Here is a 15,889-nt window from a genome sequence, read left to right on the forward strand (position 1 = left end):
TTAAAAGTGTCAATGGAGGGGGAACATTTGATTGAAAGCAGAAGACTATTCCAAAGCTTCGGAGCTGCCGCCGCAAAGGCACGCCGTGCCTCACCCACCAGCCTCGGTCGCAGAACCGTCGAAAAGGTCATCGCGTGCGGGTTCTGCTCCGTTTTTGTTGAAACTGGGTTAAAGGGGTGAGGCTTCAACTCCATGATCATCTAGGAGGATGTAGTCTGCGGTGCTGTTGGACTGCATTGCGTTTCTGTTGACAGGTGTTCCTATTATTTTGTCCACCCGGTACAAAGCAGTGAGGGTGGGCTAACTAACCAAGGCGTTAACTCGTTGTTCCTGATAAAACTGGCAGATGAGTGTACGACAAACGTGCTACCTGACTGGTCACCTTCACCAGGTGCTGTAACCACATGTGACAGTCAGAGGGGAAACCGTCCCTCCTCTGTCCACCTCCTGATCTAAACACAGCGTGGGACCTGGTAGTCTGGCACCCCTGCTATCACATCCTGCCTCTAGCATTACTCTGGGTGTGTGTGTGTGTGTGTGTGTGTGTGTGTGTGTGTGTGTGTGTGTGTGTGTGTTTGTGTGTGTCTTGCGTGTCACCGGGCGGAGTTCACCCGAGGTTAGGGGATTGATTTAAAATGGCGTTCGCACCAGACTTAACAAGCACACGACACAGCAGCAGTACACACGATCGGCTACACGGTGCCAAACCCCTGCTAGAGAGGGTTGCCTCAGCACAGAAGCACATTGTTCATGCATTGCACTTTAGTTAACGGTAGCTCTGCCAGAGTCAGGCACTAAATATTTATTTCCACCTGCAGGTCGGTGTCAAGACTCGCCAGCGCTCCCATACAATCCCAGAAAAAAGGCAGAGAGGCCTAATGTTTAAAGACCAGTTTCACCAGTTTCTCTGTGGCTGTAAAAAGCCTGTGTGTTAACATTAGAAACAGTGCAATACAATTATAAACAATACTTAAAATACATATACAGTCATTAAAATTTATCACGGATTTGGGAGATTATATACTTAGAAAACGTAAACCCACAAGCTGTTTGTGTTGAGCGTTACCTCGTAGTCAGTCAGAAGGTGATCCAGCTGTTTTAAAACGAGCGCTTCGAACCTCAGCGCCCAGCGTCTCCAGTGGCAACTGTTCGCAAAGTTTACCCCAGTTCCTGAAAAATCCTGGGAGGCGACGTTTAAGTGCACACGTTACAATCAGAAGTCACGCACAGACGTCGTTGTAAAGCGTAATGTTGAGTGTATTTCCACAGCAAAATCTGACCTTGAGAGTCTTTAATGCAATTTATGTGCATGCTTACATTTGAAGTACCATACTGATGCTCTGAAAACACGTTTGTACACATATCTGTTCAGAATCAAAACCTTCGCCCCAACAATCTCTCACTCGATAATAAAAAGAAGAAGATGAGGAATATCTGGCGTTGATGAGTACAGTTTTATCTGTCAAAGAACTTTGCTCTGCTCTTGAATAAAGCTTTGTGTCTATGTTTTTCATAGGCTTAGTTCTCTTCCCCTGCCAGTGATGTGAAGTTCAGCGTTTCGTTCAGTGCGGATGGAACTCTCCTCTCTGCTCTAGGTTCAGATGTATCCTGAGAAAGCAGTGGCAATAGTTGAGCAGTGGAAACCAAACAGGACTTCAGAGGCTCTTTGTTTGTGGTCCCTGGTGATTCACCTCAGCGCTTTTGTTTTCAGCAACGCAGCAGCCAGTCTGACAGGCCTGAAAATAAAGCAGGACGTTTGCTAATGGATCAGAAGTATTGTGATTGTCCCCTCTGATTTGGGAGGCGCACGGCTGACTCACATCCTATTAGGAGGCTTCAAAATGGTCACTTCCCGAAGGTAATCAGTTACACATTACCGATTACCTGATGAAATTTGCGGCTCAGCTTGTCAGAGTGAGTTCCTAGCCAGTATTAGGAGGCAGCAACCTGAGAACTGTAGTACACCGGTGTGGATGTGTTGAGTTAACGAGTTTAAGGTAAGTGCTGAAGCGTACTTGAGAACTGTATCTGAAATCGTACACTCACTCACTATAGAGATACTTCGGTGTAAAGATTATTTGAAACTGTCCAAGTAAGCTGTAATGGAGCTTGGTTAGTGCCCAGTGCTTGTTACATTGCAATGTGGTATACACTCACTGAGCCCGCTACTAGGAACACCACGCTAATACTGGGTCTCAGGCCTTCGTGGCCTGGATTCCACCTGATGTTGGAAACCTTCCTCTGAGATTCATGCATCACATCATTTCTGCTGATTTGTCAGCTGCACATTCAAGCTGTCAGTCTCCTGTTCTACCACATCCCAAAGGTTTTTTTCTACTGGATCCAGATTCACTGAACCTTTGCTTGGTGACATGGAGCTTTATCCTCCTGGAAGTATCCATTAGAAGATGGTGAACTGTGGCCATGAAGCGATGCCCATGGTCAGTAACGTTACAGGTTAGTACAGTTTCGCTGTTTGCGAAAAGATCAATAAAATGATTGATAGCTCAGCATAAAAAACACTAGTGTTCTTAAAGAGCCAGGAAATAAACTTCAATTTTTTTTTACATTTTTTGGTTTATTTTATACTTTAAGATGTTGTGATTTAAAAAAAAAAATTTTTTACTCTAAATGAAACTGCATCATTTTGAAATATTTTTTGAGTTTAAGATGCTAATGCAACATTTAAACCTCATCAGTTTAACCAGGCACTTTAGACCTCGAGTGACACCAAGAAACTTCAAAACAAGCCTTTTGCTTTTCTCATTTGTCAGGTGTGAAAATGGAGCAGGATGTCGCTAATGGAACAGAGGTGTTGGAAGTGTCCCATTACATATTAGAGCTGTCAGGGTGAATAAAATCCTACCATATATTAATGCCAAACTGTGACAATCTCTTACCCCCCGGAGACCCACCTTTGGTCCCTGACCCGCTGATGTAGTTTTATGCTCTGGTAGAAAACACGGGGTCGTTTGTTAACGGGGGGGGAGACGTTAAGCTGGGCAGTTCTAGTTTGTGGGCTGTCGGAGTGATTAAGATCTTCACATTATGTTCTTCCAACTCTGAAAAAGCAAAAGGCCAATGCAGCAATAAAGAGGAAAATAAATATTTGATTTAGTCGACATTGGTAAGCACTGCAGCCCTGCCGGACGCTGCCTTGTAAGGCTAAACATTAGTTGTTTTCTTTCTCTTGGTACTCAGCATTACACTTTTCTTTTGTGTGGCAAAGGAGTAGCTTTGCTGAAAATCCTGTGTATGTATCGTTATCAAGATGGAGCGAATGTCAGGTCCAGTGCAACAGAAAAGCTTCTTCAAATAGCATCATTATCTGAGATTTGCTCGACTGGTGTTTGTAGAGTGGTAAAGATGTGTTAAACGGTGTTAATGTGCCGGTTTGTGTATTCGTTCCCGCAGGATGTGAAGGTGTGATTACTCACTCCAGCTGGGGAAAGAGGCAGAGGAGTTAGTTGGGGAGGGAGAGAGGTAGGAGGGAGACTAAATCCACAAATAGTCCACACAAAAGAGATTTCCACTCAAAAAAAAGAAAAGAGAAGACTTCAGAGTTCAGGCGCACCTTTGAGACTGTATTTTCTCTTGATGCAGACGGATTGGGCGGTTTCATTTCAAAGCACAATATATCTGTGTTTGTAGTGTGGGTGGGTGTATTTTGAGTGCCAGGTAGAGGTGGAGAGGAGACTCGGTTCCCTTCTGTTGTGCCAGCTGATGCACCTGTTCCAAGTCTAGTTGACTGACTCAGAAGAGGGTGTTGTGCCCGGCCTACCTGAGCTGAGCATAAAGTGACTCCCCTCTTTCCCCACTCCCGAGGTCGACCAGTGCCACAGCAGATTGCAGTCCAAACAGAATCGACTCATTTATCAAAAACGGTAGAAATAGGCGTCAGGTGGAGCACGGCCAGGACAACAAGCAACACAATCTACGCAAGTGTCCGCTAACTTACCTAATCATTCAAAAGAAAACCGCCGTCTGCCTCCCTAAGATAAACAGGAGAAAGAGTTGTCATCAAAAAAGGAGGCTTCTCCCCCCACAGCTCCCACGACTGCACTTAGAAGATATTTACACTAGTTACAACAAAGATCACTCTGCTCCATCAGTCAAGCTATCAGTACATCCATCACCGCTTGGCAGAACAGCGCCGCGCGGTCTGTTAGGGAGAAAAAAGGGCAAAGTGAAGCCGCCATCGTCAGGTACCGTTTTAATCAGACTCAGTCCAATCAGCAGCCGCCGCCCGCAACTCAACTGAACAGCACCACCCTCGGGCGGGGACGGAGAACAGCATAAACAATACAAATAATTACTCAGGATCATAACCAGGGTCCGAGGCCGAAGCCCATCCACACGCTGACTGGGATGGACAGATGTCCCAAAATAAATCTACAGCCCGGGTTTTCAAAGCAGTTTTCAGTGCAGTGGAAGACTCACTGTCAAGTAAAAGAAGTACAGACGGCGCACGACTGCGATGCTTTCAGCAGCCCACCATGCTTTTATTTTCACGCATGCAGAAAAGAAGTCGCGAGTCATCGTTGTCAGTAGGTTCACTCATTGTGATTGTCTTCAGAAAGACTATTTTTAAACTGACAGACCTCCGTGGTACAGGTGTGTGTCTGATTTCCTCAGTTCATCAGCAAACGTTTCCAAAGATGATAGAAGTGCATCCAATTTTGGTGGGGGATGGGGGAATGCACAGGTGAGACAAAATATTATGACCTCTCACAGATGAAGCAACATAAAGTTGATTATCCAATAACAACAGCGCAAACCAGGAACCAGCGACAGGACTTAAGGACTTAAAGAATCTGCTGCTAACGTCTCGGTGCCGGATCCCACAGGGCACCTTCGTAGGTCTCACAGAGTCCATGCCACAGCGGCTCAGAGTTGTTTTGGCACTGAGTGGAGGACCACCAGCATATCGGGCCGGTGGTCATCATGTTTCGGCTCATCAGTGTAGTTTGAAATACTTCAATCTGATCCACATTTCGTGCCAGCAGTCATTTTGCATGAGATGATGTCAGACGCTTTGAAACTAGCTAGAAACTCACTCAAATGTCCTGAAACTTACCATTTCCCTGGAAAATTTGGATTTCTATCAGTGGCAGCATGGCCAGATGAACCTGTTAGGAGGGCCCGGGACAAAAATGTATTGTTGGGTCCCTATTGACCCGTCCGCATCCCCTGTGCATTTAGTATGTACATTGTCATTTTTAAGTTTCCATCAAGTGCAGTGCACCGGGTTTTTCTGTGTGTCAGTTAGTTTGAGGCAATTACATTGACATGCCTAATTTTAATACAATACAACAATACAAACTAACTAAATTGGTCTTAAACTGGATACCGGCTTTGCGTGATTGATGACCCTGCCTTGAAAGGCCGCGACGCGTTCCGGGAATGGCTGTGAATCTAAAGTGAGAGTCTGTTGTGCCTCACACATTATGGTTACACGTGGTTCTGCAGATCGATCGTCTGCCTTACCTCGCTGAAAAATGACTTTTCCACCGGATCGACTGAGTCAGCAGTTCCTCCGAGCTAGTGGATGTGCAGCTACTCTCTGTTTATGTAAGTGTTCTTTGTTGGAGCAGATTAGTAACTGAGGGAGTAGATCAGCTTAATAAAGTTGCTTCTATAGGTCAGAAATAGGTTTGTTCCAACTCATCATTACATCCCCCAGTCCTGCTGCAAAATAAAAAAAACAAATAAAAAAAACAATATTGTTCGCTGTGACAATAGACAGCAAGTGTTGAGCGGCTTTCTGGTGTAAATGTGTTTGTGAACCTTGCTCCAGGTCCACTTCCTCTCTCAGCCTGCTGCTGTAAGTAAGAACGGTGTGTATTCTGTGTGTCCTGTATTGCACTGATGTGTCTGCTTGGTTCTGGTCTGTACAGCAGTTGGGGGCTTTACTGCTGACTCCTCCTGCTGCTGCTGCTGCTGCTGCTGCTGCCATTGCTTCTTTGATTGAGGAGCACCCTCAGGAGGCCCTCAGAGTGTAACCATTTACGCTACAAATGGTTATTTACTCATCTTTTTATATATTAGCTCGACAAAAAAAACAAAATGTATGGGTCGCCTTTGGCTTGAGAAAGCAGCCTGCTCTAGCAAACAATTGAAATAAGGTAAAGTGGACAGGTCAAAACAGGGATGGTCTCAAGTGTTCACAGTGACTGTAACGTCTCACAATGAATGTACTACAGTCATCTTTTTCAGTGTCGAAGTCCATAGATCTAAGAATTTCGTGTTTACTACATCTTCCTGTTTTATGGATTTTTTATCCCTTTTCTACAGTGTGTAAACTGTTTGATTTGCCCCAAATCTAATCCTAACATCTACCATCTAATCCCAGTCTTGCGGTTCCTTAACTTTGCGTGTGAGAACTGACTGACTGACGGTTTCTTTCCTCACTTTGGGTCGGCATGGTGTGCGGGAAGCATGCCCAGTGTGAGCTGTCACATGCCAGCGAACGCTAGACAGCACGATTCCTTTGTGTGTGATTGTATAAAACTGCATGTCACGCACTACAGTCGTGCGGTTCTCCTGAATCACGACTTTAATTGGTTTTTGGCTTTCTCCGTGCCCACTGATAAATTACTGGTTGATAATTCACTTCATAATCATTCATTCATTCATTCTCTCATTCTTTCTAACCCTGGCTCTTCGGATGTCTAGTTGAAATCGTCACTTGTGTAACGTCTTCTTTGAGTGTACTAGAGACTTAATGCTTGATTATGATTTTGATTGTCAGATGTGCATTAATTTAATTAATTAAGCCAACACTATAGCTTCAGAGGATTCTTCTCCCTTTTCTCTGTTTTATATCATTGTCAAATGGACCGTTTGTTTTGGCAACTTGTCGCTGGCACTTCTGTTGTTTTTTGCCTTTATTAGATGGAAGACTTAATTAGTAAGAGAAGAGATCAAATGTATGTATTATTAATGAAAATAGTTAAAGTGTACTTTTCTCTGTTCATTAAGATAATGTGTAAAAACTTTTACTCTGCATCATTAATAGTTTTCATGCTGAATTTTAATCTAGTCTCTCCCAGAGTGCATATCAAACAGTATTAGCGTCTGTGTCCATTGGGCATCGCCTTAAAAACAAATGCTAAACAGATGCTGAGGAGAACCTTGGTGCGTTACCCTTGGTGTTGCCAAGCAACTACAGGAAATCCATTTGAAATATGGCAGTCTTTGGCTAAAAGGTGTGGTATTTTTAACCCTGACTGGGGCAACAGGGTTCCCAACAGGAACTACTGACACGTAGATGCCAGGGCTGTGAAAAGGGCTTCCCTGTGGACACATTGCCTCAGAGTTGTATTATAATTTATAAACTCTCCTTACAACAGGGAATCAATCTTTTAAAATGATACCATGTTTTAAACATCAGCTAATAAACTCAGGCCCAGTGTGCAAGCTGCATACAGATGCACCTGTTATTTTCACCACTCAAGTTTTCTCTCACTTACTCTGTCACAGCGCTTTGATTTAATGTGGGTTTTGATGTGTACTACCAGCTAGTCCTACTTACTGTAAGTAGACTGAGATCAGACTTCACCTGAAAGTTAAAGGTAAAGTCCTTTACTACCTGAAAAGTGAGTCAAACAACAATCAGGACAGATCTTCATATTCAGCTTTCTCCTCATATGAGTTTAATAGATATAAACTATAGACATGATAAAAATAGGAGTAGACAACTGCATATAAAAGCCATTAAAACCAGATTTTGACAGTGACCTGCAAAAAATGTATTGTCGTCCTTTTCCAGAACTTACTATACAGTTGAAAGTGGAGGTAGTTCTGGGAAGCCTGGGGTAAAAAGAGGAAAACAATGTGAAACAAAGTTCACGGGCAGAATCAAACCCAGGAGACTCAGGCTCTTACATGCTATATACCTTAAGCTACTGATCCCCATCCGCACCCTGAGAAAGATGTCGAGAGATTAGGGAGTCACGACTGCTGCGGTGGAACTATCCGTTCTTCCATCTAATCTCAATACCCCTTATTCTTGGCCGGGGCTTAAGTCTGTCCCAGAAGCCTTAAGGGAGACTGGGTGACAGCGGAGAAACATTTTCAACTATGTTCACCAAACTCTTATGTTTGTTTTCTAGCTGAGGTTCCCAAAAACAGCTCCACCTCCACTGCAGCCAAAGTTATATAATGGTTCTAATGCATAGGGGTCTTCTGTATATTGGAGATTCCAAACATAGAGAGAGACAGACTGAAAGATTATTCACGACAGAATGAGCCGGTGAGTGTATCACCAGATGGTTCACTGTTCTTGTCTCTTCTTCAGCCAGGTTTACAGGCTCCCTGACCTCTGCATATGTTGTCTGTGTGTGCAGTTATTTATACATGCATGAACATACACACAGCGGCATGAAGAAGTCTGGGCACCCCTGATCAAAATCTCTGTTACTGTGAATAGTTAACTGATCTCCAAAATGCGTAAAGCCAAACACAAAACATTGTTTTCAACATTTTAAGCAACATCAGCGTATTATTTTTGTGTTGTACAATTTTTAAGTGGAAAAAAATGAAAGAAGCACCAGACAAAGGCCTGGGCACCCCAAGAGATTTGAGCTCTCAGATACTTTTACCAGGGTCTCAGACTTTAATTAGCTTGTTAAGGCTATGGCTTGTGCACATTCATTGTTAGTAAAGGTCAAATGATGCAAATTTCAAATCTTTATAAATACTCTGACTCCCCAAACCTTGTCCTAACAATCAGCAGCCGTGGGCTCCTCTAAGCAGCTGCCCAGCACTGTGAAAATTCAAATAATTGATGCCCACAAAGCAGGAGAAGGTGATAACAAGATAGCAAAGTTTTTTCAGGTAGGCGTTTTCCTCAGTTTGCGACGTAATGAAGAAGTAGCAGTTAACAGGAATGATAGAGGTCAAGTTGAGGTCTGGAAGACCAGGAAAAATTTCTGAGAGAACTGCTTGAGGGTTGCTGGAAAGGAAAATCAAGACCTTCTGTTTGACTGCAAAAGACGTTCAGGAAGATTGATCAGAATCCAGAATGGTGGTGCACTGTTCTACTCTGCAGCAACACCTGCACAAATATGACCTTCATGGAAGAGTCATTAGCCAAAAAACACAAAATTCTGCCTCAGAAGTTTGTAAAGGAAAGTCCAAACAAGCCTGATGCATTTTAGAAACAAGTCCTGTGGACTGGTGAAGTTAAAATAGAACGTTTTAGCCACAATGAGCAAAGGTATGTTTGGAGCAGACTTTCATGAAAAGGGCATCTCTTCAGTTGTTAAGCACAGGGGTGGATGGATCACGCTTTGGCCTCACGTTGCAGCCAGTGGAACGGGAAACGTTTCACTGGCAGAGGGAAGAATGGATTCAATTAAATACCCGCAAATTCTTGGAGCAAACATCACAACGTCTATAGAAAAGCTTAAGATGAAAAGAGGATGGGTTCTACAACAGGATAATGATCCTAAACAGACCTCAAAATCCACAATGGACAACCTCAAGAGGTGTAAGCTGAAGGTTTTGCCATGTCCCTCATAGTCTCCCGACTTAAACTTCATTGAAAATCTGTGGATAAACCTCAAAAGAGCTGCATGCAAGACGGCCCAAGAATGTCACAGAACCAGAAGCTTTTTGCAGGAAGAACGGGAGAAAAAATCCCCCAAACAAGAACTGAAAGACTCTTAGCTGCTACAGAAAGTGTTTACAAGCTGTGATACTTGCCAAAGGGGGTGTTACGGAGTACTGACCATGCAGGGTGCCCAAACCTTTTTTTTTCTGGCCTTTTTCCTTTAATGTTATTTTGAAACTGTAAAAAATGGAAATAAAAAAGTAATCTAACTAAAAATGTTAAAGAAATGTGTCTCAGTTAACTAATAATTATTTCCAGTACTGATTATTTTTCCAATTGATCCTTAAGTTAAAAAAAAGTCGGAAAATAAGTGACAGACACTCATCATGAGTTCCCAGAGCTCAAGATGAGCCTCTTCCAAAGATATTCACTTTACAAAAAATATGATTATCAAAAGAGTTGCAGATGAATTTTCTGTCGACTAAGGTCATAAACAGCAGTCAAACAACGGCTGATTTTTATGACCATACTCTGACCATGAGTCTGTCTTTGAGCTGACAACTTTGAACAGAAACAACTATCATTAGCAAAAGTTCGCCGTTCACTCTTTGTTACATCACATCTCCAGATCAGTGTCCTCTGTGTCCCAAGCCTCCCTGTCTTTGTTTACAGTGACGAAGAACACAGAGTAGCCTATAGCAAGAGGGTTGAGGGTTTGATTCCCCAACCAAGGCCTCTGTGTGTGGAGTTCTCACTAAGTTGTCCTCATCCTCAACACTTTCAAAGGCAGGTGGATTGGACGCAGTGGACGTGTGATTTTCTTCCCCCCAGCCAATGCTTGCAGGCACAGGCTCCGGCGCTCTCCGTGAGGCTAAATAGGAAGAAGCTGGCAAAACAGTGAACGCATTCACCTTAACTGTATTACAATGTGAGCTGTTGTTTTTGTGCCAGTGCCTTGGAGGAAACTCCACAGCCAAAGGCCTTGTGGTGCCCTTGTCGCTGCCAAAGAATGACAGCTTACTCAGCTTGTAACTCCCCCCCCCCTCTCTCTGTGTCCATCAGAAACACAAGGTGGATCTGTTCTACAAGGTCCGCCACGTGATGATGGAGCTGATCGACCTGAGAAGGCAGCTCCTGTCTGGTCACCTGACGCACGACCAGAGCCGAGACGTCAAAAGACACGTCACCGTCAGACTGGATTGGGGCAATGAGTGAGAGCACGCACACACGAACTCACGCGCCCGCACACGTACAGCCTTTATACACACGGTTACACACACTGATGTCGGGAAATGTCAAGGAGGAGGCAGCGTTTTCTGGAGCTTTCCACCGTATCACACAATCTTCTCCAACACAAAGTTTGTGTGCTTGTCGCGGAATTGTCCGAGTGCACAATGAAACCCTATGCACATGACCTATGCACACATGCAGACACACACACACACACACATTCCCATCAGATGAGCTCAAGTCCCTCGTCGTCAACACCACGCAACCACCGTGAGTGACTTTGATGTGCTGACTCAGGCTGGTGGGAGGTGTGTACTGTACTCTGCCAATTGGCCGATGTGTCAATAAAATGAATCAAGGTCAGCGTCACAGCAATTTGCAATGCTATTTAGATGTTTGCTTTTCTCCTCAACACAAATACTGTATGTAGAATCACGATTTCTGTTCCTTTTTTGTTTTTTCAACTTACTTGAGCCACTCCACAATCTTTCCACCTGGCAGCTGCAGAGGAAACCCCTAGGGATAGAAGCACCCCCAGGGAATCGCTGGTTTACAGTGATCGAGCAGTCCCCCTGCACATGCATTCGCTCTTTTAAAAGAAAAACACTTCTGTTATCGCAATGCTTTTCAAAACAGCTTACGATGGGTTCAGTTCTAAAAAGCTTGATAGGTGTGAGGTGAAAAATAACAGGCGAATCCTACGCATGGCTGTGTTGTCGATGTCTCGAGACGCCCTGCCCTCTAAATCAGCGCCGCAGACGGCAGATCAGCGTGCTCCCCAGACACCCGCACAGGGCAAATAGAAGTGCGATTGGAGGCAGGTTGATGAAGCCGTACACCAGCGGTTGAAAAGGCTCAGGGGAGCTTGTTGAGAGGCTGGTGGGATTGAGTTATTAATGCTGGAGAAGTGAAAGTTGGGCAGGCCCGGACTGTATCACAGGTTATTTAAAGACACGCTCTGCTGTCTGCGGGGACGAGAGAGACTGTGAAGTGAGGAGGAGGAGGAGGAGGAGGATGATTATTATTATCATTATAGTATTTGGGGTGCTATGGGGTGTTTTTTCTAGTTTTTAGTGGGACCCAGAAACAGCAAAACTACAGACATAATAATAATAGTCCTTACTGTTGCTGCAGTCTTTATTAAAGAGCGAGTTCAGGGTTCAGGTTTTTTTGACTCAAGTAGGAATTACCTGCTCATAGTGACATTAATGCGTAAATGTGAAGTGGAGATACTCGAGCCGGGCAGTGGCTTGTCAGACCGAGGACTGAGAGAACACAAACATTTTAAGCCACAGTAGGTCTCAAAAACAAGCCAACTAGGTGCGATACTTATCTTGTCTAGTAGACCACCGCTAATTCAGTCCGCAGCGAGAGGAGGGACGTGTCGGACGAAAACGAGCAGCAGGCCAGGCAGCAACATCTGTTTATAGCCCGAAAGCTAATTTGTGCTGGAAGCCTGCATGATGGGCAAACAAGCTCCACTGCCTCCTCTCGGAGGGCCTGGAGCAAGGTCTGAGAGGAGAATCAGGCACTGGAAACACACACAAAAAATATCTGATGGTCAGTTTGCTTTTCATGCTGCAGCAGAGGCTCTGAGGTTCTGCTGGTTCTTTCCAATTTGAAGGAAAACATCTTATTACTGTAGAGCTTATAGCTCTTATTAGGCAATTAATCCTATAGTCAGTCAAATATCAGCAATATTTTGGTGTCTGATTAATTTTTCAAGCAAAAATATCAAAGATTTGTTGGTTTCAGCTTCTGCAGTTAGAGGATTTACTGCTTTAACATGTCTTATGTGATTGTAAACTGAATGTCTTTGAGTTCGGGAGCGTTGGCTGGACGAAATTAGCAAGTTGAATGTGTCACTTTCGGCTCACGGACATTGCGATGGGCATTTTTCATTATTTTCTAAGATTTTATAGACAAAACCATCCATCGTTTAATCAAGAAAATAATCAACAATGACAATATTAGGTAGTTACAGCCCTCGTTTTTATCATTAAGTATCAACATTTTGATCTACACGTGACCCCAGTTTACGAAATAAAGGCAACTAATGCGGTGTTGTTTGCGTTGTATGAAAATACAGTCCCGACCATGAACACAATAACACATTCAGTCTCTCATTCGCAGTTTAAGAAACCTTTTTAGCCTTTAGTTTCTAAGAAGATTCTGCACCGTTTCTATAAGACCAAGGTCAATAGCCTATAGGTGAAAGATGTGGTTCTTGAGATTGACCAGAAAGTAATCCTCAGGAAAAATATCCCTGGAGGCCACATCTAAGATTACTTTAATAGACCCAGTGTGTGTGTGGTAAAGTGTGTGGGTCAGCGTATTGGTTTCTGTACCTGTATCCATATTGGAAATAGCATTTGTGTGAAGGTTACATAAAAGACACTGTTGCTGTTCTCTCTCCTTCTTTGTGTCTTTGTCTCTCTCCCTCTCAGACACCTGGGTCTGGACTTGGTGCCAAGAAAAGAGTTTGAGATGGTGGACGAAGAGCAGATAAGCGTCTCCGATCTTTATAAAATGGTAGGCAATGGTCAGTTCACCTAAATTTTACTCAGGAAGTCTCCGCCCTTCACGCGCTGGGTTACAGACACCGGTAGGGGACCGGGTAGTTCGGGCTGAGGTGCTGAGGTAAGAGAATGTAGTGGGAACAGAGCTGAAACAGCCGGTAATGCCGGGTTACACCTCCATTTTGAGTGCAGCGTAAGATAAACACAAAAACCTGAAGGGGCTTTGCCTCAGGTCTGAAGACTGACTTTCCAGGTCCATTCAGAAAGACCTGCACCACTAAGAAGAAGTGGTAGACTGAAGTACAATTAAAATTAAGTTTCATTCTGGTTAGAGATGGGTTCCACCGGACGGTTCCACTTTGGATCCAGGGCCCAGTCTGGATCCTACCTGGATCCATTAAGCTTCGTTGCAAACAAATCTTCCGTCAAACCTTGTATCTCTCCCAACTGTTTTTATTAGCACAGAGCAATGGGAACGTGGACTTTAGGCAGCAGCTTCTCGTGTTTAGCCGTTAGATTGTTGTCGTGAGTGAACGGACGTGGGCTGATCACCTCATGTCATTAAAAATCTCCCCGTTATACTTTGATTCAATGCGTATCATCACTTTTATCTGATTGAATATAACTGATTTGAATGTAATTGATAATTGATTGAAAGTTCAGCATTTGGAGCACGCAGCCGGTGAAGTACAACTGCTTTTAATGAACATTTTTTATATTCTGCCGCTCATTTTCAGGTTGTAACAACAAAGGCTGATAAAACAGATTTGAGATGTGGTTACCGCAGCCTTTAGTTACTTTGCAAAACGTAAACCCAAATAAGATTCAGTGAGAGATTTAAAAGGATTAGAATTTGATAAGTGGATTTGATATTGGATTTGAATTTGATAATAAAGTGCGACCGAACTCCCTCCCTAGATCTGATGGCGTGGCCGGTTTATCATTTCTCCCGCAAACTGAAACTCTTCCCCAGTTTTTCACCGTAAAATATCAGGACATGAAAGCGACAACACGCGACGCAGCGAGTGTGAGATGAAAGTTATCAGTCTCCATCAGTGACCGAATGTTTTCAATCGGTTTCAGCTTCCGGGAGACAGAGATGAGAGTCCTGAGGGAACTGGGTCATAACACCAACAGTGAGAAATAAACTAATATTTTTAAATTACAGGAAGGAGTTCAGATGAGAAGATGTGTCACTATCCCAGTGTATTTGCACTTTATTTCCTTTTTTCATACTGCGATAGAGTATGTTTTACTGCATCTTCTGGATCTAACACTCAGCCGTGATGCTTGCACCCTGGTGATTTTGGAATGGATTTTGCGAGGTTTTGAAATCGTAGATGGTGGGGAGCTTTAGTTACAAATCAAAGTGCACGCTGGCCACTGAGGCTTGAAAGCCGGACGCCTCAGCGGCCAGTGAACTAATCAAGGAGTGATCATTTCTTCAGATATTTTACAGGAGCATCACTTTAAGCTCTGCAGTAAAAATCTAAGCTAGTGCTCCTCGACGCCCTGCTTTTTTGAGGGTTTGTTTTCTCTGCTCCTGCTGTAAATCAGGCGTCCGTTGGTGCGTTTTGATTCTCTCTCCTGCCGGTCCATCCCCTCATCCACAGCAACCTTCCGCTCTGATTTAACCTCAAACAACACTCGTTTCCTGGAAACAGGGACGCGCTTTCCCCCCATTATTCGCCCTTTATTTTTCTTCATATTTTAAAATGCTACGCGCTCACACTCGGCAGCCAAAACTCTCTATTCAGAGCGGCCTCAGAAATTATTCAGACCCCTGAATACTTTCTGAGGCCACTGTGTTGGGAGAATACCACCATTACATAGCGTATGCCACTCCCGTCACGGATACATCTGCATGCATACAACGCAGGCCGACTGAGCTTCCACGCTCGTTTGTTTGTCTGTGTTTCTTTAGCACATTCACATTCAGCAAATTCAGCTTGTCCTCCGCAGACCTCCACCGCAGGCTGCGTCAAGGTGCTTTATAATCCTAGCAAATCAACACACATACACACAGCATCAGCTGATCTGCGGATCTGAACCAGCAACTGTGAAATTACAATCCTCCTTCTGCAAGATTCATGACCCCCTTAATAATTCAGCTCACACCAATATACAGTTGCCAGTTTAGTAGGTACACTTACATAAAACTAATGCAGTGTAAAACAACAGCGCTGCAAAAAAAAACAACCTACCTTCACAAAAGGTTTAATGTTCAGGGTTTTTTTTAAACTGTTGTAGAGAGCGTTTGATTCAACCATATGGTCATTTCAGAGGATGTAGTCTGTGCTGCTGTTCAGTTGTACGGTGCCATGCTAACAGGTGTCTCTGTTGTTTTTCTCTACCCCCACCCCATTTATGTCAGTGAGGGTAGGCTGAATGACAGAGCCACCTCTCTGAGCAGTTCAGTGCAGTTCAGCAGCGCCGCCAACCACACCCTCCGCAGCGATCACGCGGTCGAGTCAACGCCTAAAGCGGTCTCGACCCAAACTGCGCGTTAGAACCTCCACGGAGGAGGATTCATCACAGGCCGGTTCCATTACAACTCCATTAGCTTCAGCGAGGGGTACCTGAC

The 15,889-nt window shown here is 44.0% G+C and overlaps 1 protein-coding gene across 1 annotated transcript in view; it reads left to right on the forward strand.

Annotated features, from left to right (window-relative positions):
* Positions 1-15,889, forward strand: part of LOC120807162 (dedicator of cytokinesis protein 3-like) — a 117,241-nt gene that overhangs the window by 50,229 nt on the left and 51,123 nt on the right. Inside the window, exons 6-7 of the mRNA XM_040158897.1 lie at positions 10,619-10,767; positions 13,234-13,318. Coding sequence (XP_040014831.1) covers positions 10,619-10,767; positions 13,234-13,318 — 234 coding nt within the window. The remainder of the gene's footprint in view (positions 1-10,618; positions 10,768-13,233; positions 13,319-15,889) is intronic.

The sequence above is a fragment of the Xiphias gladius genome, chromosome 21 (genome assembly GCF_016859285.1).
Source record: "Xiphias gladius isolate SHS-SW01 ecotype Sanya breed wild chromosome 21, ASM1685928v1, whole genome shotgun sequence".
Classification (NCBI taxonomy): domain Eukaryota; kingdom Metazoa; phylum Chordata; class Actinopteri; order Istiophoriformes; family Xiphiidae; genus Xiphias; species Xiphias gladius.